The 27,902-nt window shown below is 42.8% G+C and overlaps 3 protein-coding genes across 3 annotated transcripts; 1 reads left to right on the top strand and 2 right to left on the bottom strand.

Annotated features, from left to right (window-relative positions):
• The first annotated feature begins 5,859 nt into the window (after window positions 1-5,859).
• LOC112222217 (methyltransferase-like 26) lies at window positions 5,860-8,221 on the top strand. Its single transcript, XM_024384923.2, has 6 exons — window positions 5,860-6,204; window positions 6,464-6,626; window positions 6,760-6,819; window positions 7,195-7,262; window positions 7,359-7,437; window positions 7,680-8,221. Exons 1-6 carry the CDS (start codon window positions 6,011-6,013, stop codon window positions 7,734-7,736), a joined length of 621 nt encoding a protein of 206 aa, XP_024240691.2. The 5' UTR covers window positions 5,860-6,010; the 3' UTR covers window positions 7,737-8,221.
• Window positions 8,222-8,262: 41 nt separating this feature from the next.
• Window positions 8,263-11,381, bottom strand: LOC112263637 (WAP, Kazal, immunoglobulin, Kunitz and NTR domain-containing protein-like). Its single transcript, XM_024440108.2, has 2 exons — window positions 10,384-11,381; window positions 8,263-10,168 (listed from the first exon to the last, which is right to left on the bottom strand). The coding sequence occupies exons 1-2, from the start codon at window positions 10,696-10,698 to the stop codon at window positions 8,621-8,623; spliced, it is 1,863 nt and encodes a 620-aa protein (XP_024295876.1). The 5' UTR covers window positions 10,699-11,381; the 3' UTR covers window positions 8,263-8,620.
• Window positions 11,382-13,761: 2,380 nt separating this feature from the next.
• On the bottom strand, window positions 13,762-20,713 carry LOC112263632 (ras-related protein Rab-40C). The gene is made up of 6 exons (XM_024440099.2): window positions 20,011-20,713; window positions 19,731-19,791; window positions 19,579-19,639; window positions 19,369-19,446; window positions 17,131-17,353; window positions 13,762-15,326 (listed from the first exon to the last, which is right to left on the bottom strand). The coding sequence occupies exons 1-6, from the start codon at window positions 20,162-20,164 to the stop codon at window positions 15,013-15,015; spliced, it is 891 nt and encodes a 296-aa protein (XP_024295867.1). The 5' UTR covers window positions 20,165-20,713; the 3' UTR covers window positions 13,762-15,012.
• Between the last annotated feature and the right edge of the window lie 7,189 nt (window positions 20,714-27,902).

Here is a 27,902-nt window from a genome sequence, read left to right as displayed (position 1 = left end):
CGACATCTGTGGCATTGTGTTGTGTGACAAAACTGCTCATTTTAAAGTGGCCTCTTATTTTCCCCAGAACAAGATGCACCTGTGTAATGATCATAATGTTTAATCAGCTTCTTGATATGCCACACCTGGCAGGTGGGTGGATGAACTTGGCAAAGGAGAAATGCTCACTAATAGGTATGTAAACACAATAATTTGAGAGAAATAACCTTTTTGTACATATGGAATAATAATGGGATTTTATTTCAGCTCATGAAACATGGTACCAACACTTTACATGTTGCGTTAATATTTTTGTTCAGTGTAGTTACATTGTAACAGAATGTCAGCAAACGTGTTCAGTTATTCCACAATGTTACATGTTTCTGAAGGTCACAGTGCAGTGACTCATTGACAAGTACTGAAGTTGAACTGCTAAACCACTGCATTTGTCATTGAATTCTACGACATTTGATGATAAATCTAGATGTGTAACATGAGTGACTCTCGTTAGAGATGCATTGTGGTTTCAATGAAGATACAAAACACATTCAAATAAAATTTGACAAAATTTACTGAAGATAGAAATGGATGGGGTGGAGGCTTAGGGATCAGGTTAGGGGTCAATTCATTTTCAATTCAGTCAATTCAGTAAGTAAACTGAAATTCCAATAGCAATTCAAATTTACCTCAATGCCTCCTATGAGAAACAATTGGAATTGGAATTTCAGTTTACTTCTTGAATTGACTGAATTGATCTGGAATTCAACCCTACCCTGGTAGGGTTTGGTGTGGGGGAGAGGGGCAGGGGTGTAGGTGGCGTTGAGGAGAAACAGAAGCATCATTCTGGATGCTTTCAGCAGTGAGTGAGTGTCCTCAGTGGGTGACTTCAGCATTGAGGCGGTCAACCAAGTGAATGTGCTCCTTCTTGGAAGACACTTTAGCCTGAAAACAGACAAGTAGACAACAGAGAAAAATATTTTAAAGACAACCATTAACACTGGATATTAGTACAACAATAGTTAATAAATGATAACATATTACAGTACAAAACACTATATAAGTATTACTGACAGGCTTCCTGTACTTTCTCGTGAACAGTCTCCGTAGAGATGAGACGAATTCACCCCTTGATTTCTTCTGATTGGCAACAGCAGTGGATGAAACGAAGTGGCCATCAGCGGTAGAGGTAGACATTTTCTCAGCCGGGTGCTCCAGGCTGGTAGCAATAGCATCAACTTCATGGACCAACGCATTGCAACTCTCTATTGAAAACATAGAAATAGTGATGACTAATTTACTTCTCTCGGTTGAGACATCCGCCACATGGACCTCAGGTTGGTTGGAGTCTGTCAGTGTGGAATCAATACGATCCTTCACTCTAGTGTCACTGCTGGACAGAACCTGAGACACTAGGCCTGCAGCAGACTGGATCAGGTCATTTTCCACGATGATAACACTGGTGGACAGAACCTGAGACACAAGGCCTGCAGCAGACTGGATCAGGTCATTTTTCAGGATGATAACACTGGTGGACAGAACCTGAGACACTAGGCCTGCAGCAGACTGGATCAGGTCACTCTCCACGATGGCAACACTGGTGGACAGAACCTGAGACACTAGGCCTGCAGCAGACTGGATCAGGTCATTCTCCACAATGGCAACACTGGTGGACAGAACCTGAGACACTAGGCCTGCAGCAGACTGGATCAGGTTGTCTTCCTCGATGGGAACACTGGATGACAGAACCAGAGACACTAGGCCCGCAGCAGACTGGATCAGGTTGTCTTCCTTGATGGAAACACTGGTGGACAGAACCTGAGGAGTCTGCAGGAGTGTCAGTGGCTCCCACTCATCCAGGAAGAAGCTCTCGACAGAGGGGAAGCTTCTTCCTTTCAGAGCTGGGGGAATGTAGGGGGTGTACCCAACGGTCCAGAGCAGAGAGCTGTCAATGGCATTCGCGTAGTGGTACTTGTTACCAAGTACATCTGCAACGCACTGATGGATGTTCTGACTCTCTGACTCTGGACCGCCATGGGTGTTGAGTTTGGTTACCGTTGACATCCACCCTGAAAGAAACACCAACACAGGGTTAACTAAACTGATTTCAGCATTACAAGCAAGGGATATTTTAAATTTAATTCTTAATTTTCTTCATGCATCCCAATACCATCTAATTTTTGCTGAAGTGTGCAGCCATTCACCACTTCTCACAAATCTAAAAACATTGGCTAGTAGGGGCTAGGTAGAGTTTTAGCCATATTTAATATACCAGTCATTTCCTTTCAAATCAGTAAAGGGAGGTGAACAAGTGCACATTTTGGGTGGAAGGAGAGATAATTGGGACATAATTTATTTTCATTGGCAAAATAACCAATTGTCAGCTGGAAAACCTCATTTCGCATGGTTACATTGTTTGGTAACTAACAACAAACCCCGAATGCCGTATCTTCTAAGTTGTTTTTATTTCCTTTCCAGTAGGAACTACACCTTCAATTGATATTTTTATTTAAAGACGGAAATTAACGTTATTGTTCTTACCTGAATTGACTTCGTTGTCCTTAATGGAACAACGTCTGTCTTCGGGGAAGATGAATGAAAAGCTTGCCATAATAATGCTGTCTCTCTCGGTGTTTGTCGATCAAGAACTGAAGATTTTTTGAGTGTTCTGGACATATATCTTGGGTTCTGGAGTTCCATGTGAAGCGTCGGCATTGTGACCCTCTCGGTCGCATAGAGATGGAATACGTCTTTACACATTGTTTCGAATTGGAGTGGAATTCTAATTCGCTTTATCACACGCTCTAGCCATGAAACAAAATGTAAACAAGTTTAATTTCCTATTTTAATATATTATTTTTAAAAACGAGTAAGCTAGTGTCATAACACCATAACAACGTTTAAGCATTACTGCACAGAGACCGTGCGTAAAAGCGCGGGACGTGGGCACTGCACAGAAATTAGTGCCCTCAGCCCGGCACTTTTCCTCACCTGGACAGTGTAGGCGTACCCGAGCCTATAGTCATCTCTCCAGTTCAGTGCCTTGTACACAAACTTGCACATGTGTACAAAGCATTCAGAAAACAATACATTTTTTCACCATATTTGACAATTGAGTGAAATATATGTCTCAGAAAAGGATGCTACGAATAGAGAATTTAAAGAACTGTACAGGCAGTCTTCTATTACAATAAAGGGCTCTGGTTATAGGCATTATATGTTGGTTAGACAAACAGAAGGACAATTTGATATACTCTTAAGTCCTATTGTCTGTTATTTATCAAACAAAACTGACATTCACCAAGAACAATCAGAAAATACTAGTATTTTTGACGAAGGCTCAATACTTTCTGCCAATTCAATGGTATATGACTGAGGCTCCACACACATGTAGTAGAGTATTTGGTCAGGTAACATTGTACTTGTCACGCCCTGACTATAGAAAGCTGTTTATTATCGATGTTGGTTGGGTGCGTGATAGTGACTAGGGTGGGTCATCTCGGTGATTTGTTTGTCTATGTTGGTCTGATATGGTTCCCAATCAGAGACAGCTGTTTATCGTTGTCTCTGATTGGGGATCATATTTAGGCAGCCTTTTCCTCATTTGTGATTTGTGGGATCTTGACTATGTATAGTTGCCTAGTAGCACTGTTAGCGTCACGGTTCGTTTGTGCTTTATTGTTTTGTTTGGTGAGTTTCGATTTATTAAAATATGTGGAACTTCTCGCACGTTGCGCCTTGGTCCAATCATTATGGCGATCGTGACAGTACTGTGATATATATGAACATTAGAGAGGCTGCAGTATGGAGCTAGTCGTTTTTCCCGAGTTGTCCACTCACTGCTGATGATGTAACAGAGCATCTATATGATGTAGCCAGCACAACATTTCAGTTTTCAAGTCTTAATTTCAATACCATGACTCAAAGGCAAGTACAATAATCACCATCTCACTATTTCATAACCCACATTTAAATAAAATCAATTTTTATTGTTCACATACACATATTTAGCAGATGTTACTGTGGGTGTAGCGAAATGCTTGTGCTCCTAGCGCCAACGGTGCAATAATTTAAATGAGAAATATTTTTTATTGCAAACAACCACCATTGTTAAACATTTATTTAATATAAGAGAAAAGTAAGATTCCAAAAGTAGCCGATGGGCAGAGCTCAAGGAAGTAGGCTTGTGTTTTTATGTGATGGCCCTAGATAGCAGTGGGTTAGACAAGCTCAGTGAAAAGCTCAGTGAGCAAAGGGAAACTGTATAATTTTTGGTATATCCAACACAGGTGTGGACGGTCACCTGATTGTGAGAATCACTAAAGTGAACTGCCTGGATTTCACTGGTGCATTTACACAGGTAGTTCTCTGCCAAGTCAATCTGCACGATGATCTCCTCTTTCCGCAGATTCTCTTTTAATTCTCTGTTTGGAGTATTGGTGTTGAATGTTGTACACGTGTTTCCCCAACTTCTCTTTCAATCCTTTGAAGAAGTCCTCCAGTAGAATCTGCAGTGTGCCACACTCCCTTTCTTTTACTGTCAAATGTACAGTGAACTTCTCCATGTTTCCCCTAGTTGTTGTTCTTCCTCTCTCTTCAGCTTTGTTTTGCCAACCAAGCCACCATGTCTGCTCAACAGCATCAAAGTCTGATGTTTTATGCTCTTTGGCTTGACAAAGGGAGCACTCTGTGTACATTCGCTCTTTCTTCAGGTTCTCACAGCACAAATTTTTATTTTATTTTTATTTCACCTTTATTTAACCAGGTAGGCTAGTTGAGAACAAGTTCTCATGTGCAACTGCGACCTGGCCAAGATAAAGCATAGCAGTGTGAACAGACAACAGAGTTACACATGGAGTAAACAATTAACAAGTCAATAACACAGTAGAAAAAAAGGGGAGTCTATATACATTGTGTGCAAAAGGCATGAGGAGGTAGGCGAATAATTACAATTTTGCAGATTAACACTGGAGTGATAAATGATCAGATGGTCATGTACAGGTAGAGATATTGGTGTGCAAAAGAGCAGAAAAGTAAATAAATAAAAACAGTATGGGGATGAGGTAGGTAAAAATGGGTGGGCTATTTACCGATAGACTATGTACAGCTGCAGCGATCGGTTAGCTGCTCAGATAGCAGATGTTTGAAGTTGGTGAGGGAGATAAAAGTCTCCAACTTCAGCGATTTTTGCAATTCGTTCCAGTCACAGGCAGCAGAGAACTGGAACGAAAGGCGGCCAAATGAGGTGTTGGCTCAAATGAGGTGTTGACTCAATAAGGTTCTCAATGTTACAATATGTTTCCGTGGTAACTAAATTAACATTCTCTTGAAAAAAACATTATTAATGAGGAATTTGCCCTCAGTGGTGGACATTTTTGTGTAAAAAAACAATATAAAGGGCATACTCACAATAAATATTGATATATATTTAATTTAATTTACTCTTTCTCGAGTAGATAACCTTATAATGTGTAATTATTAATGATTTCTAATAGCAAAACATAGTAGAAGCACATAAATCTGTGTCAGGGACAAGGGAAAAACACTGAAATTGAGGTATAAAATGCATATGAAAAGTAGCTAAAATACTTGACAGAGAGGTGTTTAAAAAAATCTGGAATGATTGTAGTGTGAACTTGATATAATACTTAAAAAGAACAACTATATATATATATATATATATATATATATATATATATATATATATATTTAAATAAAATCCACAAAATGTACCAAGAGGACATTGAAGTGCCCTGTAGTTGAAGAATCACCCTGCTTCTCCATCCTAAGGAACTGCAATCTCAGGAAAAGTGCACATTGTGCAGTTTTTTAAAACGTTGCAGTTATTACACCAGGCCGGGTGACGTGATTTAATCACGTGACACAACGCGGAAGTCGATTAATATTGTTATAGTCCGGAGGTGATATTGTTCAGAGCTCTGTTGTGACTAACTTGCACAGCCAACTAGTTCAACTGGAGTGGTGGAAACAATTGTATCTTTTAGCGCGGAGAGTGTATCCAGGAGTTGCCAAAATGCTCAATGCACCTGCCGCCGAGAGAAATAAGGAACCCATCCTTGCGGTGCTCCGTGAGAGTGTGGATACGGCGAAACCGTTGAATGCACTGGAGATATCGTCTGGTACGGGGCAACATGTCACCCACTTCGCACAGGGTTTACGAAATATTACCTGGCAGCCGTCAGAATTTGACCGACAATCTTTAGCCAGGTGAGTTTAAATATATTTTTTTAGCTTGCAAATGAATGTATAATGTCGTAACGCAAGGCATAAGTTAACGGTTCAGTGAGTCCGGATCTGAGTTGTTTTTCCCAAAAATCCAAAGCTGACCGTTATTCAAAATAGGTTACAATGAATTCATGTTGATAATAATAGTAGGCCTAACTCATTCTTTAGGCCTATATCAGCAGCTATTATTTTTTTTGTTGATGCTTACAATGAGAATGATCTATTTTGTCCCCGCCACCAGTATAGACGCATACAGAGCGCATCATAACCTGCCGAACGTGAAGCCTGCCATCCACCTCGACGCCTCTCTACCCTGTGAAAACTGGGGTGGGATCCAACCCGAGTCCTTGGACCTGGTACTCAACATCAACATGATCCATATCTCCCCTATGGCCTGCACTGAGGTGAATACTGTTTAGGCCTACATCTATAGAGATGCTCTTATAAATACACAGTTAATGGTCCACTAACTGATGATACATGATACTTTTATTGCATACTACTCATTATTGTGTGATGTTATGTTTTTACCCACAGGGTTTGTTCAAAGGAGCGGGAACCATCCTGAAACCACAAGGAGTACTGCTGACATACGGGGTATATTAAAATGGTGTTACAAGCACAGTGTTGATTATATCCTCAACTGGATGTTGGCAGTAAATAAGCATGTAGAAGAAAGGATGTTGGAAGCAATATTTGTGTATTTCCCATATTTAGAACCGGAACTCTCTAAAAATATGCAACTTTGAAATACCTTTTTGTTGCAGGTTAGCAGAACTTCGGCAGCAGGTTACAAAAATGTAGGTAGCAAGTTAGGAGAATTAGGTTAGGGAAAGGATTGGGGAAAATGCTCTCCTAAACTGCTACTAAAAGTCACTTGTATCGAAGTGGCGTGTTTTTAGGGAGTCCACTTTAGAACTCACTGTGAAATTGCTCTCATACGTCTTACGTCTTCTAATATTGTCTCTCTAGCCCTATGCGTTAAATGGGCAGATCACTCCACAAAGCAACATCGACTTTGACCTCAGTCTAAGGTCGAGGTAAGTGAGAACTACAATAATACCAGAATCTGAATATATCTGCTATTTGACCACACATTATCGAAGCAAACAACTCAAACTGTTGATGTCTTATAGAAATCCAGAGTGGGGCCTAAGGGACGTCACCCTGCTCAGGTCTGTGGCAGAGAGGAGTGGCTTGTTCCTGGAGAAAATGGTAAGAAGCGAAATACTCCAAATACTCCAAATATCAGTCATTTAGGATTTTCATAATGATGTGAATGAAACCCAATGATCTGCGTAAGTAACACAAACATGTTAAATTAACTGTCAGACCAAATGTATTCTAATAGCAAAAGATGCCACATTGAAACATCCATGACCCATTTCTTACTTCAAAATGTGTGAAATACTTTGATGTCGGCTTATAACCACTCTCTCTTGTCATTGTAACGTTAGGTTGACATGCCAGCTAACAACAAGTGCCTTCTGTTCCGGAAGGAGAGTCTGGTGTGAAGTCCACTGCCCTTTCTGGGGTTCCATTCCAACATCACAAATGCACCATCGCGCTCCTGTCTGTACAGGGTATAACATGACCAGTAATGGATATTTAACACTTGGTTGAAAATGAACCTGAACTGATACCTTATTTGAATCAATGCCAAATCCAATAATTCCCTCAGTTTTCATCTGTTTGGTAACTTAAATGTATGGCGCTCGCTTTTATTGATTCAAATGAATAGGATTGTTGTAGGAAGGTGCTTTTGCATGACACCCACATCAGAAAAGTGCAGAAAAAAGTAAAACATTTTTTTCAATCAACTTGGAGTATTAATTTACCTTTAAGAAGTATGCATTGAAGTTATGGGATTTCAAAAAAGGAGAAACATTACACCACTTCAGCATAGAATTATCACTAGAAAACAGTACGGCACATTACAGTGAATACAAATCTTACACATGAAACATTACATTTGAATAAACCTATTTGAATAATGGTATTTACACATCTCGATTTGATTGTGTTATGTACAACATTGGCATTGTTTGAAAAGTCTGTGCTTGATTTTTCTGGGTAATGAAAACGGTGTCAGAAAGAAATGCACTGTAATTTGATACAGTACATCATGGCACAAACTCCACCGAAGAGTTTCTCACATTGCCATTGTATATTAGTCTTGCTATAACAGCCCAAGTTGAGGTGATCAGTTCTGGGGCTCTATTCAATCTGTCTCGCTGAAGCATTAGATTGCGTGATAGAAATGTGAAGGTCATTTCCTATTGAGCCAACATTTGCAATGTTTACTTTGAATGCAGTCTCCTCTAATGTGGGAGAATTGCCTTTAAATTGAAATCGCACTGTAACGCTGAGCTTCCGAGATACGAATCGAATAGAGCCCCTAGTCCCGGAACCTCTGCAGCATCTCACAGGTACTCTTCTCCAAGACTTCATGAATCCTCTTCAGCCTCTTATCGGAGATGGGTCTGACGTAGCTGTCGGGGTGTATCACGGCCATGCCGTCCTGTACATCCCCCATGACCAATAGGGGGCCCTCCTCCATGGTGATGTTGGGACAGGGGCAGCTCCAGTCCATCTTAGCCAGGGTCACCTCCAGGTGGCGGGTGTTAAAGAATGCCAAGCCCATCTTCTCATCGCGGAGGATCTTCTCTAGACTGAACCGGGCGATCCCAGAATCGAGGTCCTCGATCAGTTCCGTCAATCGACCGACGATGGCAAAATCGCTCCGGCACAGGCTCGGGACGATTTTACCTTTGACCCGGCATGTTTTGCAGGCTCGTCGTTTGGACTGCGGACAGTTTGCCTCGCACTCCTTCTTGGATCGGAAGCGATTGCCATTGCCCTGGCAACCGCCATAAGCAAAGGCCTGGCATTGTTTCAAGAGGGAGTTCCAGGCCCAGTGGGCCTCCCAGCTCTTGCAGGGGCCCTGGACCGCAGGTAAGGAACAGATCCCCATCCCCTCCCTCTGGCAGGATGCCTGGCACTCCTCGTAGGTCTCGAAGCGGTTGCGGCTGTCATCGCAGCCCCCATTGGAGAAGGCCAGGCAGGTACCTTGCTCGGCATCGTAGTACCAGTCAACGTAGCGCTCGGCGGAGCACTCCCGCCGGTCCAGCTCCGCCAGGCAGTCGGTGGGTGAAAACGGGGGCCCCATGGGCATTCCCGCCATCTCGGGGTCCTCCGAGAAGATGTCTTCCTCGGTCCGACGGATGACAGAGAGAGGGTAGTCGGCGCGGAGGACCCCAGCTGCATTTCGGGCGACGCAAGTGTAGATGCCTGTGTCCCACACCTGGGCATTGTAGACGACTAGCTGGCCGATGTTGGTGATGACCACGTTGCCGTACATCCGGTCGGGCCGCATGACCAGGCTCTCATGGCGCTCGCTCTGCTTCTCCCAGGTCACGGCGGGCCGCGGGACTCCCATTACATCGCAGTGGAAGCTCACCGTGCCGCCTATGTAGACCGACTTGTAGCTGGGGTTGGAGAAGAGCGTTGGGGGAATGGGGTCTTCCAGGAAGGACGTCAGCGTTGGATTGGCTGTTGTGTCCTGAGGGAGCGGACTTGTTTGAGGCCCAGATAGATGAAACCGGCAGGTCACCACAGTTAGCGTCACACCCTGTGTACACGCCTCAGCATCCATGTAACACTTGTTGAAGTAGGTGAGTCCGTCAGAGGCACAGGTGAAGCTGGGATCTTTCTCGCAGTGGTCCTGGCACTTGCAGATGGGCTGGCCCTCCCAGATGTCGCAGGTGGCCCCCTGTTGGCTGCAGATGAAGCCCTGGCAGGTGTTGATGGAGCCCTGGCCCCCGGAGCCCTTCTCTCCTCCGCCCTGGCCATCCAGCTGAGCAGGGGTGCCATCAGAAAAACGGGCGGCCACACAGCTGAAGAGTCCACAAACATTGGTGCAGCATTTCTCAAAGCCAGCACAGTCCTGGGGAATAACAACAGGCATTGACTGAGGCAAAAATACATAGTATATTTAATACAACAAACACAAGTGGTAGACCTAATAAAATAAAAAGAAAATGTAATGAACGTGTAGTCATACAGTATAACACATTTCCTTACAACTGTTGACGTTTGTCATAAACAAATGACAGACAATGGATTGTGGAATTAAATATTGAATACATATAAATGCCTCACCTCGTCAACTTCACATTCCCGTTCGCAGGTGCTTTGTGCATCAACCCAAAGGTTAGCATTCAGCTTGTTAGGACAAACTCCTGGATGTTCCACTTTGGAACCAGCTAGACTTGCACTCCACGTCTGTTGTGGGAAGACGCAGAGGCAAACCAAAAACACAAGAGAGGACCAACCAACGCACCCTGATAAGAGTCCTTTTGGGTAAATAAGTGCTTTTGGCTGGTTTGTGTCCACGTTCTTTCCACCTCCAACCCCTCCACGGCTGAGGGAAGATATATTCATTTTAAAGAGGAACATTTCATGAAAGTCATCCATCAACAAGTTCCATAACTTCCATGCAGCCCCTCAGGAAAATACCTCCATTTTGTTCAAATGCAACCATCCAGTTTGTGCGTAACCAATCTGGGTACAAGTGCCAATTTTGTTGCTCGCCACGCAAGAGAAACGGTTCTCAAATTTCAGATGAATAAACCATTGTCCAACAAAAACATCTCCCTCTGCGCTGTACATTGATTCAACAAGTAGCCTCGAATAAGAGAACAAAAATAACATCTGTGAATCCAGTCTGGTTTGATAACATCGCAAAACGTTTAGACTAAAACTAAAAACTGCACACAAAAAAAGATCAGGCTATATCTACGCTGACTTCCAAGACGTGCGGAGTCAACTCACCACACAAAGAGATAGAGAAGCAATATCGGTTTTTGGTGTGACTAGAGGTAGGAAGGGCAGCGCCTCTGACCGCCCCCATGCTTGTCCAGTGCCTGAAACGTTTATGAAGCAGCACCATGCGCTAAGCAACTGGACAAACATTGTAAAGACATCAAAGGAATCTTGATAGGGCGGTGTTGTCAAGCTGTACCAACAACAGTACGCACGGGGCCAAACATTCCGGTGAGAAATCCATCAATGTTTCATGCGTCCAGACAAAAACTCTAGAAGTGTTGCTCATATAAATGGGCCATGATTGAGAAGTTTCCTAACATGCACTGGCTTTGTCTTGGCCAGGTCGCAGTTGTAAATGAGAACTTGTTCTCAACTGGCCTACCTGGTTAAATAAAATAAATGCACTGATAAAGAAGTTGACATACGTGTCTAATTCCGTTTTTTTACGCAATGAGTAGACTATGGTGTAATTTGATCCAGTGTATCTAGAACATAACATATTGAAATTAAATATGTCATGATGAACATAGACAACTTTTTAAATGTGGGATTAATTAGACTAGCTAGGCTATCTGAATGAGAAAGAATCAAACATTTTGAGGAGGCGCGCACAGGAGAACTGTCAAGAAATATGCGCAACTTCACACTGATAGTGCATGCATAGAAACATGTTGTTTACGTTTGGTTGTGTTCAAGTCGAAGTCTAGACGCGTCGGTCAGTTTACACCCATCATTCACACAAAGCTCAGAGATGCCACGGTCAGGTGGCAAGACGTAAAGCGACACATTTTCAATGGTGTGCGACTCATCTTTGTCTCGACACGGCTCAAAGGGCTATGAGAAGCAAACTCCCCTCGCTTTCATTGAACGTGACCCTTCAACCTTCGCGTGACTTTTGACCGCCGGCATTCAGAGCCGCTGCGGAGAGGCCGCGAGCCAGGGGCTGCCGAGCCAATAACCCCGGGGCGACTAATCAATTCAGATCCCCCACCGTTTTACTTCAATTGAGCTTGATATACCGACAGCCAAGGGGTCGGAGAGGACAAAGAGAAACAAAGAATTCCCACCGCTCGCGCACTGACATTGCCAAAGCTTTGAATAGCCAATAATATCACTACAAAACTCAAGCTAGCAATTAAACCAGATAAAAGAACATATTACGGCACAACGGGGACTGTGAAGAGAGACAGCTATTTTTTAAATATATTTTGTATTGTAATTTGCACTGTATTGTAGTTAAGTGGCCTTGCATGAGCCATTGCTTGTGCGAGCCAGAACGGCTCATAGAGCAGGAGCCAGGCAGGAGCCAGAACGGCTCATAGGGCAGGAGCCATCTCCTGTTTTCTGAAGCGTGAGGCAGAAACAGGTGACATGGTATTATGTATATTATTTGTTGTGTTTTGTTTCCCAGGAAGAGTAGGGCAAGTGCTAAATATGCACATGAGCAAAACTTATATAAACTAATTAAAAATATACAATACAGTTATTCAGTAATAAATCATTTTGAATAAAAAAAGTATAACAGTTTAATTTGGGGAAAACCATTGCTTTCCATGGCAACTATGCAGCCACATTTATTTGCAAAACCGTTCATCATCCTTACAATCAACTCAGCAGCTTATACCACATACAGGTAGTGCTTATAATACCCTGAATAATGATTATTTTCCTTGACCTTTTATTTAATAAAAGGGCTTAGAAACAGAGAAAAATGGCATGCATTGGTTTTCATCTTTCTTGCAGTGAGCATAGGGAATGTCTCAGTGTAAATACATTCTAAGAATTTTGTCCTTTACAAAAATATAAAAGACACCAACAAAAACCTGAATATTATTTATAAACAAATGGGTATAAATAAAATTGTGAATATGAACTCTTTATTTTTTATTAAGCTTGTATGGATTTTGCCTTATGTGGATACATTTAAGTTTACTGGAGTCCAAAGTTAGTAAGTCACAAGTTAACATAACCACTCCTCAAAGTGATTCAGATTAAAGATATTTTAGCCCTTTGCCACATCCCCCAAAAATCCTACTGATGCTTCAAGATAAATCATGATACCGGTAAAAAGCCAGGCACATATTGGTTACTCACAGGGTCACTCAGGGCAAAGGGCCATGAATGAGCAAACCGACTTAGATCAACACACCATTGGCTCTCTGATCAGCATTAAAAGGTAGACTCAGCTAAATGACATTGCCACGAGCAGCACGGCAGATATGGAGATGATCATGATGCAAGACTTCACTCTCACACTGTTCACAGCCTGGTAGCCACGGGACAATAACAGCATAGAAGTAGAGCCTCACGTTTAGTTGTTATGGAAGTCCCCCCCCCATGCGGTTTACTTTCTGCATCTACATCATATTGCTGAGTATACCTTTAAACTGCAAACAGTGAGGGAGAGCAATCTGATATTGCACCCATTATTCTGAAATGAAACCAGTGAAATCTATAATGACCCTATGCTATAACAGCTTGACTCCATTTGCTTTTAAATCAATCATATGAGCACAGACCAGACTGGTGTTATACATTCTGGTGCCAAACAGGACAAGGACCCAAGTCAACAGACAGAGCAACACACAGAAGAAGACCAACAGATAGATGGGCGGCAGGTAGCCTAGTGGTTAGAGCGTTGGACTAGTAACCAAAAGGTTGCAAGATCAAATCCCAGAGAGGACAAGGTAAAATGTGTTGTTCTGCCCCTGAACAAGGGAGTTAACCCACTGTTCCTCATTGAAAATAAGAATTTGTTCTTAACAGACTTGCCTAGTTAAATAACAGACTTGCCTAGTTAAATAAAGGTAACATTAAGACACACACAAGAAAACTTAGAGTGCAGAGTAAAAAAAAAAAAAAAAAGTTAGCTGCAGCGTCAATATTTTAAGTGTTCCATTTGTTGGCAAATCCGTGTGAGATCTGGAAAGAATAATCGCTCAATGTGTTTCTGAGCCATATCAAACCAGTTCAGTAGGCAGCAAATGAAAATAAAAAAGACAAACAAGAAAGGACAACCTGTAAGAAATAAGAAACGCTCAAATTTGCGGTCATCGCATGCCCTAATGAACACGACCCAGACATAGGCTATAAGTATTGAAGAGGGACAAAGTCAACGGACAGGCATAATAACACAATCCCACACAAACTCGCAAAACATTCAAGACGAATCACATAAGAAGTCAGTGCAAAACAACAAGCCGACCTATTACCACGCATGTACACTAAGTCTACTTAAATATACCCAGTGAATCTGTTCAGAGTCCTCATACTCTCTTGTAGTGTTGACAGGAAGGTGAGTGATGACATCACAGCTTAAAGTCCAAGAGGCTGTATGGAGAGAAATAGTAATGTTGTCTTTTTGTAGGCACTAACTCCGCCACGGTTCGAAGGACTGGGGAAAAGTTTTAGATAAACACTGAAAATAAGGTCTGCGGTAAACACAGGCTTAGGAGATCTTATACATTTTGTTCTAGGAGATAATCTTCATCAGCTAACATCACTTTGTGAATTTTGATGCATTTATGTAATAAAAAAAGCACATAAAGGCTTCATAATGAATAAAGGTCATGTTAACTGACTGCTATTATCTCATAGAACAAAGTGTATAAGATCTCCTAAGCCTGTGTTTACCACAGACCTTATTTTCAGAGTTTATCCAAAAACCCTATTCTTTCCCCATAGGAAAGGCTGAAAAAACCAGAGGAAACTCACTTCTGGGTTTTAGGACGACAAGCTAGTGAGCTCTACTGGTTACAGTGGGTGGTAGCTGTAGGTTTAACGGAGACCCACAAGATGGCGCTAGGGGTCTAAGAAAGAGTGAAAGCCATATTGGACTCACTCACAGCTTTTACAGTTCCTGTTGTGTGTTTATGCATCTCCAAATTGGGGCCCCTGAGCACCCCATACAGCGATAGCATTAGGCCCAATGGGAGGCCTCAGAAGTTCCTCCCTCGCCCCTCACTAGGTGATGTTACAGTTACTTTTGCTGCTGCTACTCTTGGGGGGGCTCGGAGGCGGTTTAAAGGACTTGGAGCGTTTAAGACTGTTTCCCTTGCTGCTGCTGCTGTTGTTGCCGCTCACGCCGCCGCTGCCGCCCGCCGCATTGGTGGCCACGGAGTAGGAGCGTCCATGCATCATGACAGCATTCATTCCGTTGGCCATGGAGAAGGACTTGAGGTGGGACTTGATGGCCACGGGGAGAGGCAGCTTGTCAATGAGGTGGACGGGGGTGCATGAGACGATGGAGCGGCAACACAGGTCCTGAAGGCTGAACACTGGTGGGGAGGGGGATGGACAGGGAAGGACATAGTCATGTTGTATTACATTCTATAACGGTATAGCAGAGGACATGACAACAATCTAGTTGTGTTGCTGCTATTTTGCAGGCGGGACAGCTGCTGTTGCGTCAATGACGAGGAGAGCCCAGTGCGCTACCTCCCATCAAATGAGAACCCAGCAAGCAAGAGAGAACCACCTTTCATTATTCCAAATAAACTCGGCAAAAAAAGAAACGTCCTCTCACTGTCAACTGCGTTAATTTTCAGCAAACTTAACGTGTAAATATTTGTATGAACATAACAAGATTCAACAACTGAGACACAAACTGAACAAGTTCCACAGACATGTGACTAACAGAAATAGAATAATGTGTCCCTGAACAAAGGGGGGGTAAAAATCAAAAGTAACAGTCAGTATCTGGTGTGGCCACCAGCTGCATTAAGTACTGCAGTGCATCTCCTCCTCATGGACTGCACCAGATTTGCCAGTTCTTGCTGTGAGATGTTACCCCACTCTTCCACCAAGGCACGTGCATGTTCCCGGACATTTCTGGGGGGGAATGGCCCTTGCCCTCACCCTCCGATCCAACAGGTCCCAGACGAACACTGACATTCCTGTCTTGCAAGGATTCACACACAGAACGAGCAGTATGGCTGGTGGCATTGTCATGCTGGAGGGTCATGTCAGGATGAGCCTGCAGGAAGGGTACCACATGAAGGAGGAGGATGTCTTCCCTGTAACGCACAGCGTTGATATTGCCTGCAATGACAACAAGCTCAGTCCGATGATGCGGTGACACACAGCCCCAGACCATGACGGACCCTCCACCTCCAAATCGATCACCCTCCAGAGTAACGGCCTCGGTGTAACGCTCATTCCTTCGATGATAAACTCGAATCCGACCATCACCCCTGGTGAGACAAAACCGCGACTCGTCAGTGAAGAGAACTTTTTGCCAGTCCTGTCTGGTCCAGTGACGGTGGGTTTGTGTCTATAGGCGACGTTGTTGCCGGTGATGTCTGGTGAGGACCTGCCTTACAACAGGCCTACAAGCCCTCAGTCCAGCCTCTCTCAGGCTACTACATACAGTCTGAACACTGATGGAGGGATTGTGTGTTCCTGGTGTAACTCGGGCAGTTGTTGCCATCCTGTACCTGTGTGATGTTCAGATGTACCGATCCTGTGCAAGTGTTGTTACATGTGGTCTGCCACTCTGAGGACAATCAGCTGTCCGTCCTGTCACCCTGTAGCGCAATTTATTGCCCTGGCCACATCTGTAGTCCTCATGCCTCTTTGCAGCATGCCCAAGGCATGTTCACGCAGATGAGCAGGGACCCTGGGCATCTTTCTTTTGGTGTTTTTCAGAGTCAGTAGAAAGGCCTCTTTAGTGTCCTAAGTTTTCATAACTGTGACCTTAATTGGCTACCGCCTGTAAGCTGTTAGTGTCTTAATGTCCGTTCCACAGGTGTTTGTTCATTAATTGTTTATGGTTGATTGAACAAGCATGGGAAACAGTGTTTAAACCCTTTACAATGAAGATCTGTGAAGTTACTTGGATGTTTACAAATTATCTTTGAAAGACATGGTCCTCAAAAAGGGATGTTTCTTTTTTTGCTGAGTTTAGATATATTCCATATATGAATCAAATCAAAGAATTGAAGGGTAGCAACATAAAATAACAAACAAACCCAAGTTTCCTCACACCAACAATAACCTTTCCCATTGTTTTACTGCACCCTAAGGCTTCCCAACCCAAGACCCTACAGTGGCTGTAACTTTAGTCTTCCCTGGTCTCCTCACCTCGGTTTGGTCTCCAGAACTTCTCCATGCCGTGCCTCATCAGCACGATGCGCGACAGCTCCGTGAACGACTCGATGACGTTGAAGTTGCACAGAGGGCTGACCTCAAAGAAGGTCATGCCGTTCTTCTCGGCGTAGGCGCGGGCCTGCTCCGTGGGCACCTGCCTCTTAAAGGCCAGGTGGAGCCGGTTGCCAACTAGGATGCGGGGCACCCCCGGGGCATGCTGGGGGAAAGGAGAGAAATCAATAGGAGGATGATATTGAGAGTAGGGGTTGTTTTGTTAACAACTCCCATCTTGTTTACGATTCCTTTAATCAAATCACACACAAACCCTGTTCGAACAGGAAACACACCGGCCTTCTCAAAGCAGGAAACAGGAAGAGCAGAAATCACCTTTATTCTGTAAATACATTTGCATGTCCAGGAATTTCTCTTGGTGAAATGGTGCTGCTACAGAGTCACAGACAATAGACAGAAAATACTAAATATAGAGACACAGAATCCACACACAGCAAGTACACTGAAGCTAAAAACTACAGACTATATAATTAACACTTTAAACTACATTAGAACAAAACAAAACATTAGGAACGCCTGCTCTTTCCAAGACACAGACTGACCAGGTGGACCCATGTGAAAACTATGATCCCTTATTGATGTCAGTTGTTTAATCCACTGTTTCCGTTCTCTATACGTTCTGCACGAAAACCTGTCCCTGATATTCACACATTTAACTTCACACTTTTTACTGTATAATAAAAAAGGCTACTGCAGAAAAGAGCTGATTTGCTCATATCCAAAGGCCTACCTGTGATTGGGCAGGAGGAATGTAGTAAGGGAATAGAAATGCATAATGATCTGCATTGTCATTGTGGCAGTAAGGGGAAAACACACTAGGCCTATATGAAACCATCTTTAGACTACTCTTCACACACACACACACACACACACACACACACACACACACACACACACACACACACACACAAACAAAACAGAATTTAAGGAACAGAAAAAACAGAAGAGAAAAAAATAGATTTTTGATTCCGATTTAGCTTAGAATACATTTATCAGGCATATGCATCCTACCTTTGAAGCATCTCTTTGAGAGGACTATCTATCCCTTTTTCCAGTGCCATCCAAATGTGTGCATAGACAAGGTACCATGATGTTAGCTAGCCAGCCAGGTAGCATGGCTAAACAAGGTTGTTTGTTATCAAACCAAAAACTTGCGGCCGCGAGTAGTTTAAAACGGCCGGCGACAATGGTTGAAAATATGATATAAAAATGTGCACCAATTCATGGGAGAGAGGAGAGAAGGTAGCTCTGGTAACATGGGGCATAACTTTTGAGTGGCTTTCAGTGTTGTAAAGGCGCAAGCATGACTGTCATTTTGCTCTGTTTTTCCTCTCTGGCAGTGGCACTCAAGAGGCTGCGTGACAGAGAAGCCTAGTCAGACTGGCCCTGCTTGTTCTTACTGGAGAAATTAAACCATGCCGCTCCAATAACTAAACAAATGTAACAACAAACCTCATCACTGTCTGCACACCCCAGCTCGCCATCACGGCTTAATAACATTTATAAACTGATGGAGAACAGATGGAGAGGAGCAGCTGAGGTAGGCTAATGGCTGGTTAGGGGATGAAAACAGCGAATATCTCCAAAAAGTGATGAGTTTACAACCTTGCGGATTTTTTTGTTTGTTTGTATTTATCCTTTATTTAACTAGGCAAGTCAGTTAAGAACAAATTCTTATTTACAATGACGGCCTAGAAACAGTGGGTTAACTGCAGAACGACAGATTATTACCTTGTCAGCTCAGGGATTTGATCTGGCAACCTTTCAGTTACTGGCCTAACGCTCCAACCACTAGGCTACCTGCCGCCACAATAGTGCAGAGTGTAAAGTCTATGAGCGGGAAGATAAAAGGTTTACCAGTGGCCAGTTGGTGAAGGCCACAGCACAGAGGGAAAAGCTATTCAGGTTGTGGTCGTGACTGACCTAAACCGTTTGCCAGAGGAGAGTCTTTTGATAACAACAGCAGATCCTCAGACTACAGCCTGCCTGCTTGGCAATAGCTCTACATGGCTAGTGATTCTACTATCTACAAACCGGTATGGTGGATTTCATTTGAGCTATTACTGCAGCATGATGAGGCAGATATGCTGTTTAGAATGAAGACTTGAGTCACATCGTCAGATGTGCAGTGTTAAATGATCAGTCAGCAAACTAGCTTACCTCATCGATCTCCCGGATCCAGCGGTCAATGCCATCAAACGACCAGCCATTTGTGATATCATAAACTAGCAGGATTCCCTGTGGGTTGGGGGAGTGGGGGGACATGAACAAGCAATACATCTTTAATCAGTAAACAGTCCGCTTGTCCCTGAATACACAGATGATATAGCCTAGAACCTGAAGCATTTGGAATGAAGGGGTCTAACCCACCTGTGCCCCACGTGAATATGACCGGAAGATTGTGCAGAATCGACCCTGTCCAGACGTATCCCTGTTGAACAAAGAATGACCCTGTTAGATTCCATTTAGCTTTCTGTCAATGAGTTTTCTGCAAGTATTAGACAAGTATTTTCTACATGTACCACAACTCTAACTTGACTCTTCTCCCATCCAACAGGATTGTGGTAGTCTTGTAGTCAATCCCTGAGAAAACAAACATGATTATAGCAGACAGCCAGCCCAACCTTGACCTCAAACTACAAGGGATTGATTTTTCATCAACAAGCTTGATAGCCTATGATGGAGAGTATAATGGCAAATGGCCAGTTTGATTCCAGAGTTTTAAAAAAAACACTGACTAGTATGTTTATACTTCATATAATGTATACACTTGATGTATTCTAACTAGTTACATACACTCACCACTGCTGTAGGGATAGGGAGACTCTGCTGATCCGTCCTGCAGACTGTCTAGGATCTCTCCTTTCCCCACATCACTGTCTCCAACCAGCAAGAACTTCAGGAGGTAGTCGTAACTCTTGACAGGGCTGCCCTGTGTAGCCATCATCCCACGCATTGGTGTCAAGTTAAGACCGAGTTTGGAGATCCACGACTGCGGGTGGGAGAAGTTATGTGTGGAATGCCTTGTCGAACACTAAGGGAGAACGACGTTGTTTACTAGCTAACGATACTATAGCTAACGTTAGCCACAGAGAAATGAAGGTTACTAGCTAGCAGTGTCGCGCACCACTAGCTACAAAAGATACAATGAGCGTTGAGCACGAATGATCTCCAATTCCATCATGTTTTCTTTGAAAATCCATTACCTAGCTAACGTTAGTTAGCTATCTAGTAACTTGTGTGAAAGAAAAATACCCCGTGCTAACGTTAGCTACCTAAACTAATTTATGAAAACATCATTAATTAATCTGGGCCATTCTGCCTCCAAAACCAAATGTCCTCTACAAGGTAAAACATTGTTTTTGAAATGGTAATTCAAAACGAAAATGGTACTTCATTTAAGAACCCATAAATAACAATTAGTTGCCTTCGAGTACCCGTCAGTATCAAAGCAATGCAAATAACATCAGCCTAGATTTAGCTTTTGCCAGCATCAACATCCGGTTTTCCGGTTCCTCTTCTTCTTTGATTAAGTTTAATAGCGGTTGGCATCAAATATATGTTGCATTACCGCCACCCACTAGACTGGAGTTCAACTCCCTTAAGAACTCAGCAAAAAAAGAAACGTCCTCTCATTGTCAACTGCGTTTATTTTCAGCAAACATTTTTATGAACATAACAAGATTCAGCAACTGAGACATAAACCGAACAAGTTCCAAAAACATGTGACAAACAGAAATGGAATAATGTGTACCTGAACAAAGGGGGGTCACCACTTAGGTCAGTTAGGATCACCACTTTATTTTAGGAATGTGACATGTCAGAATAATAGTAGAGAGAATTATTTATTTCAGATTTGATTTCTATCATCACATTCCTAGTGGGTCAGAAGTTTACATACACTCAATTAGTATTTGGTAGCATTGCCTTTGAATTGTTTAACTTTGGTCAAATGTTTCAGGTAGCCTTCCACAAGCTTCCCAAATAAGTTGGGAGAATTTTGGCCCATTCCTCCTGACAGAGCTGGTGTAACTGAGTCAGGTTTGTAGGCCTCCTTGCTCGCACACGCTTTTTCAGTTCTGCCCACAAATTCTCTATAGGGTTGAGGTCATTGCTTTGTGATGGCCACTCCAATACCTTGACTCGGTTGTCCTTAAGCCATTTTGCCACAACTTTGTAAGTATGCTTGGGGTCATGGTCCAGTTGGAGAACCATTTGCGACCAAGCTTTAACTTCCTGACTGATGTCTTGAGATGTTGCTTCAATATATCCACTTAATTTCCCTCCTCCTGCAGCAAAGCACTGCCACAACATGATGCTACCACCCCCGTGCTTCACGGTTGGGATGGTGTTCTTTGGACAAACAGTTCTATTTTTGTTTCGTCAGACCAGAGGACATTTCTCCAAAAGGTATGATCTTTGTCCCCATGTGCAGTTGCAAAACGTAGTATGGCTTTTTTAATGGTGGTTTTGGAGCAGTGGCTTCTTCCTTGCTGAGTGGCCTTTCAGGTTATGTCAATATAGGACTTGCTTTACTGAGTATATAGATACTTTTGTACCTGTTTCCTCCAGCATCTTCACAAGGTCATTTGCTGTTGTTCTGGGATTGATTTGCACTTTTCACAACAAAGTACGTTCATCTCTAGGAGACAGAAGGTGTCTCCTTACTGAGCGGTATGACGGCTGTGTGGTCCCATGGTGTTTATACTTGCGTACTATTGCTTGTACAGATGAACATGGTACCTTCAGGCATTTGGAAATGGCTCCCAAGGATGAACCAGACTTGTGGAGGTCCACAAAATTTTTCTGAGGTCTTCAGGCTAATTTCTTTAGATTTTCCCATGATGTCAAGCAAAGAGGCACTGAGTTTGAAGGTAGGCCTTGAAATACACCCACAGGTACACATCCAATTGACTCAAATCATGACAATTAGCCTATCAGAAGCTTCTAAAGCCATGACATCATTTTCTGGAATGTTCCAAGCTGTTTAAAGGCACAGTCATCTTAGTGTATGTAAACCTCTGACCCACTGGAATTGTGGTTTAGCCAGTTGTGAAATAATCTGTCTGTAAACAATTGTTGGAAAAATGACTTGTGTCATGCACAAAGTAGATGTCCTAACCGACTTAACAAGAAATGTGTAGAGTGGTTGAAAAACGAGTTTTAATGACTCCAACATAAGTGTATGTAAACTTCCGACTTCAAGTGTACCACTACTTTTTCCAATGCTACACATTCCTTTGTCTCATGCCCTTCTGGTCACTTCTCACACCTAGGAACCTCCCTCCTACACACTGCTGGCACATGCCCATATGCTTGACACCTGGAACAACGTAATGTATTCAGCACAAAAGCTCCTACAGGATAACTTAAATATCCTTACATGCAGTTTGCCGGTTTTCTTCTTCTTTTTCTTCTTCTTCTCTGGTATAATGGCGTTCGCAACCATTTGATTTGCATAAAGCTACCTACTGTTTGGGTGGATAATAAGGATCCCAAAAAGGAAACAAAGTGGGGTGAAAAAAATCATACAAACGATCAACATTTTATTTAAACTAAAACAAAATCACCCTGCTTTTCTATCCTATTCAAGTATTGCTGTACATATACTATTCTATCCCAGGTATTCTACAGATATACTACATATTCTATTCATATACTGTCCATAATATTTATACATCCCATCATATATTTATTGCTAGTCCTAATATTTATACATTTCTTAATTCCATTCTTTGACTTTTTAGATTTGTGTGTATTTTTGTGTATTTGTTTGTATTGTAAGACATTACTGCACTGTTGGAGCTAGGAACACAATAATTTCGCTACACCCGCAATAACAGCTGCTAAATATGTGTATGCGACCAAGACAATTTGATTTGATTAGCTCGTTTCGTTCCATTCTTTGATTTCACCATGTTCCACTCATTGTCACACACTTCACTTGCCGTACTTTCAGATTCAAGCAACAATTCCATGGATGCTTTGGCCAAGACTTCTTCTTCTTCTCGTACTGTATATAAATCCATGCACCAAGATGCAATTCGAAAGCGTGGTACAATTACTGTTGAAGAAAAAGCCCCTTTATAATAAAACTATATTAACATTTGTGATGTGGTGTAAGCTACAGTTGAGCTGAGGTGTTTTTAGGATTTTCACACACGAGGAACATTTTAGGCTACAGTAGGCTACTAAATAACATTTACATTGGCACACTGACTCACCTAATAATGAAGATGAAGCCATATGCTACTACTCACGGTGATGGCCGATGCACGAGTCTTGGCAATTGCCTGTCTCAAGATGAGGTAACCTACTTTGAAAAACAGTGCTGCTGTTTGCAAAAAAATGGGTGTTGTTGAGAAACATTTTTTACTATTGGTTCTACAGAGGTTAGTCTTCTCTTGTCAGAAGTAGGCATTTGCTTTCCAAACTGTGCGTTTTTTGTATTTTTACATTTGCAAAAGGATAACAGCTGTACCCAACCATAGAAATATAATCCACAGATGGCAGTTCCCATTCTAGTCAGGACTGGCAGCCATTGCTAGTGTACCCATGAGATGAATAGTCAAGTTGCCAGGGTAAGAGGTTCCATAAACCTTCTATGGATTATAGATCTATAGCCACGATGCAATAAGCCGTATACAGTGCATTCGGAAAGTATTCAGACCCCTTGACTTTTTCCACATTTTTTCACGTTACAGTCTGATTCTAAAAATGATACAATTATTTTTTCCCCTCATCAATCTACACCCTATAATGCCAAAGCAAAAACTTAAAAAAAAAACTTTTTTGCCAATTTATAAAGAATATAAAACAGAAATACCTTATTTACATAAGTATTCAGACCCTTCGCTATGAGACTCAACATTGAGCTCAGGTGCATCCTGTTGATCATCCTTGAGATGTTTCTTCAACTTGATTGGAGTCCACCTGTGGTAAACTGAATTGATTGGACATGATTTGGAAAGGCACACACCTGTCGATATAAGCCATGAGGTCGAAGGAGTTGTCCGTAGAGCTCCGAGACAGGATTGTGTCGAGGCACAGATCTGGGGAAGGACAAAGCTCTAGAGTTCCTCTGTGTAGATGGGAGAACCTTCCAGAAGGACAACCATCTCTGCAGCTCTCCACCAATCAGGCCTTTATGGTAGAGTAGTCAGACGGACGCCACGCCTCAGTAAAAGGCACATGACAGCCCGCTTGGAGTTTGCCAAAAGGCCCCTAAAGACTCTGACCACGAGAAACGAGATTCTCTGGTCTGATATAATCAAGATTGAACTATTTGGCCTGCGTGCCAAGCGTTATATCTGGAACCATCCCTATGGTGAAGCATGGTGGTGGCGGCATCATGCTATGGGGATGTTTTTCAGCGGAATGGGACTGGGAGACTAGTCAGGATCGATGGAAAGATGAACAGAGCAAAATACAGAGAGAACTTTGATGAAAACCTTCTCCAGAGCGCTCAGGACCTCAGACTGGGCCAAAGGTTCAGCTGCCAACAGGACAATGACCCTAAGCACACAGCCAAGGCAACACAGGAGTGGCTTCGGGACAAGTCTATGAATGTCCTTGAGTGGCCCAGCCAGAGTCCGGACTTGAACCCGATCGAAAATCTCCGGAGAGACCTGAAAATAGCTGTGCAGCAACACTCCCATTCAACCTGACAGAGCTTGAGAGGATCTGCAGAGAAGAATGGGAGAAACTCCCCAAATATAGGTGTGTCAAGCTTGTAGCTTCATACCCAAGAAGACTCGAGGCTGTTATCGCGGTCAAAGGTGCTTCAACAAAGTACTGAATAAGGGTCTGAATACTATTGTAAATGTGATATTTCAATTGTTACTTTTTTTATACATTTGCACAAATTGTCATTATGGTGTATTGTGTGTAGATTGATGAGGAAAAAAATAGACCTTAATCAATTTTAGAATAAGGCTGTAACGTAACAAAATGTGGAAAAAGTGAAGGGGTCTGATTCCTTTACGAATACATTGTATAGGCTCAGCCCAGTCCAATCTCTTCTCTTTCCTGACACCCCATTAATGGAACCAACTGAAGCTAGGACAGCAGAGTCCCTACCCATCTTCCGAAAGCATCTGAAACCCTACCTCTTCAAACAGTATCTTAAATAAATACCCCCCCCGACTGCCCAAAAATATACAAAAAAATACAACATTAATCAACACTTGCACTCTCTTCCGGCACCGACAGAGATGGCCGCCTCGCTTCGCGTTCCTAGGAAATGCAATATTTTGTTTAATAACCTCACAATCAATGCCAACACACTCAATGTCAACAAAATAAAGGAGATGATCGTGGACTTCAGGAAACAGCAGAGGAAGCAGCCCCCTATCCACATTGAAGGGACAGTAGTGGAGAGGGTGGAAAGTTTTAAGTTCCTCGGCGTACACATCACGGACAAACTGAAATAATACACCCACACGGACAGCGTGGTGAAAAAGGCGCAGCAGCGCTTCTTCAACCTCAGGAGGCAGAAGAAATTGGACTTGTCACCAAAAACACAAACTTTTACAGATGCACAATCGAGAGCATCCTGTCGGGCTGTATCACCGCCTGGTACGGCAACTGCTCCGCCCACAACCGTAAGGCTCTCCAGAGGGTAGTGAGGTCTGCACAACGCATCACCGGGAGCAAACTACTTGCCCTCCAGGACACCACCACCCAATGTCACAGGAAGGCCAAAAAGATAATCAAGGACAACAACCACCTGAGCCACTGCCTGTTCACCCCGCTATCATCCAGAAGGCGAGGTCAATACAGGTGCATCAAAGCTGGGACCGAGAGACTGAAAAACAGCTTCTATCTCAAGGCCATCAGACTGTTAAACAGCCATCACTAACATTGAGTGGCTGCTACCAACATACTGACTCAACTCCAGCCAATAATGGAAAAATAATGGAAACATGGATGTAATAAATGTATCACTAGCAACTTTAAACAATGCCAATTTATATGATGTTTACATACTCTACATTACTCATCTCATATGTATATACAGTACTCTATACCATCTGCTGCATCTTGCCTATGTCGTTCGGCCATCACTCATTCATATATTTTTATGTGCATATTCTTATTCATTCCTTTACACTTGTGTGTATAAGGTAGCTGTTGTGAAATTGTTAGGTTAGATTACTTGTTTGATATTACTGTATGGTCGGAACTAGAAGCACAAGCATTTAGCTACACTCGCATGAACATCTGCTAACCATGTGTATGTGACAAATACTTTATGATTTGATTTGATTTGACCCCCTAGCTCTAGCTCTGACTAGCTCTGACTTTACTGATGCTGATTGAGGAAACATTTGCAGTCACATTTACTTTCTGTGACTGTGATATGTGGTTGTCCCACCAAGCTATGTTAAGATGAATGCACTAACTGTAAGTCGCTCTGGAAAAGAGCATCTGCTATATGACTAAAATGTGAAAAATGTTAAATTGGTAATTCAACCCCAGTAAACCCCTCATTAATCCGGCCCTGCTCCGGCCTTCCCTGAGAAATGTTTTAGTCCCAGCATCCACAATAATGTCCATCTTCCTGGACTTTCCCTCCACTTTAGCCGTGTAATTGATCACCATTGCAATACAAATTAGGTCACGAAGACATCCAGCCAACTTGACACAACTGTGGGAAGTATTGGAGTCAACATGGGTCAGCATCCCTGTGGAACGCTTTTGACACCTTGTAGAGTCCATGTCCCAACGAATTGAGGCTGTTCTGAGGGCAAAAGGGGGTGCAACTAAATATCAGGAGCGTGTTTCTAATGTTTTGTGCACTCAGTGTACATTTCCAGTTTGTGAGCATATAATATGGGGGTTGGAGACATGTTTACTTTGACATTATAAGAACAACTTTTATAAACAATGACAACACTGCCATGTTGCACTGAGCCTTGCTGTTGGTAAACCACATCAGTGTCCGACTTTCGGTTGTTGCAGATGCACCTCCGCTGACTTCACTCCGGCATCACCGCTTGGTACGGCAACTGCAAGGCACCCGACCTCAAGGCGCTACAGAGGGTGGTGAGTACGATCCAGTACATCACTTGGGCCAAGCTTCCTGCCATACAGGACCTCTATATCAGGCGGTGTCAGAGGAAGGCCCGAAAAATTGACAAAGACTCCTGCCAAAGCCATAGACTGTTCTCTCTGCTACCGCACGACAAGCGGTACCTGTGTACCAAGTCTGGAACCAACAGGACCCTGAACAGTTTCTACAACCCAAGCCATAAAACTGCAAATCAAGACTGCTAAATAGCTAATCAAATGGCTAACCGGACACACACACAAAACACGTACACACATGCATACTGACACAACACACACCCTCACACACACTTTTACACTCACCACATATGCTGCTGCTGTCTATTATCTATAATGTTGTCTAGTCACTTTACTCCTACCTGCATGTACAAAGCTACCTCAGTTACCTCGTACCCCTGCACATCGACTAGGTACTGATACTCCCTGTATATAGTCATGTTATTTTTACTTGTTATTGTTATTTGTTATTCACTGTGCATTTATACCTCATGTAACTATTTCTATAAAATAAAATATTCTACTAGAGTCCAGTTGGGGGCGGTAATGCAAAATATTGGATGCCAACCGTCATTAAACCCCACAGAAGAAAAAGACAAAAAAGAAGAAGAAGAAGAAGGGAACGC

This window comes from Oncorhynchus tshawytscha, linkage group LG02 (assembly GCF_018296145.1).
Source record: "Oncorhynchus tshawytscha isolate Ot180627B linkage group LG02, Otsh_v2.0, whole genome shotgun sequence".
Taxonomy (NCBI): Eukaryota; Metazoa; Chordata; class Actinopteri; order Salmoniformes; family Salmonidae; genus Oncorhynchus; species Oncorhynchus tshawytscha.
This window is presented reverse-complemented; position numbering and strand designations above follow the sequence as displayed.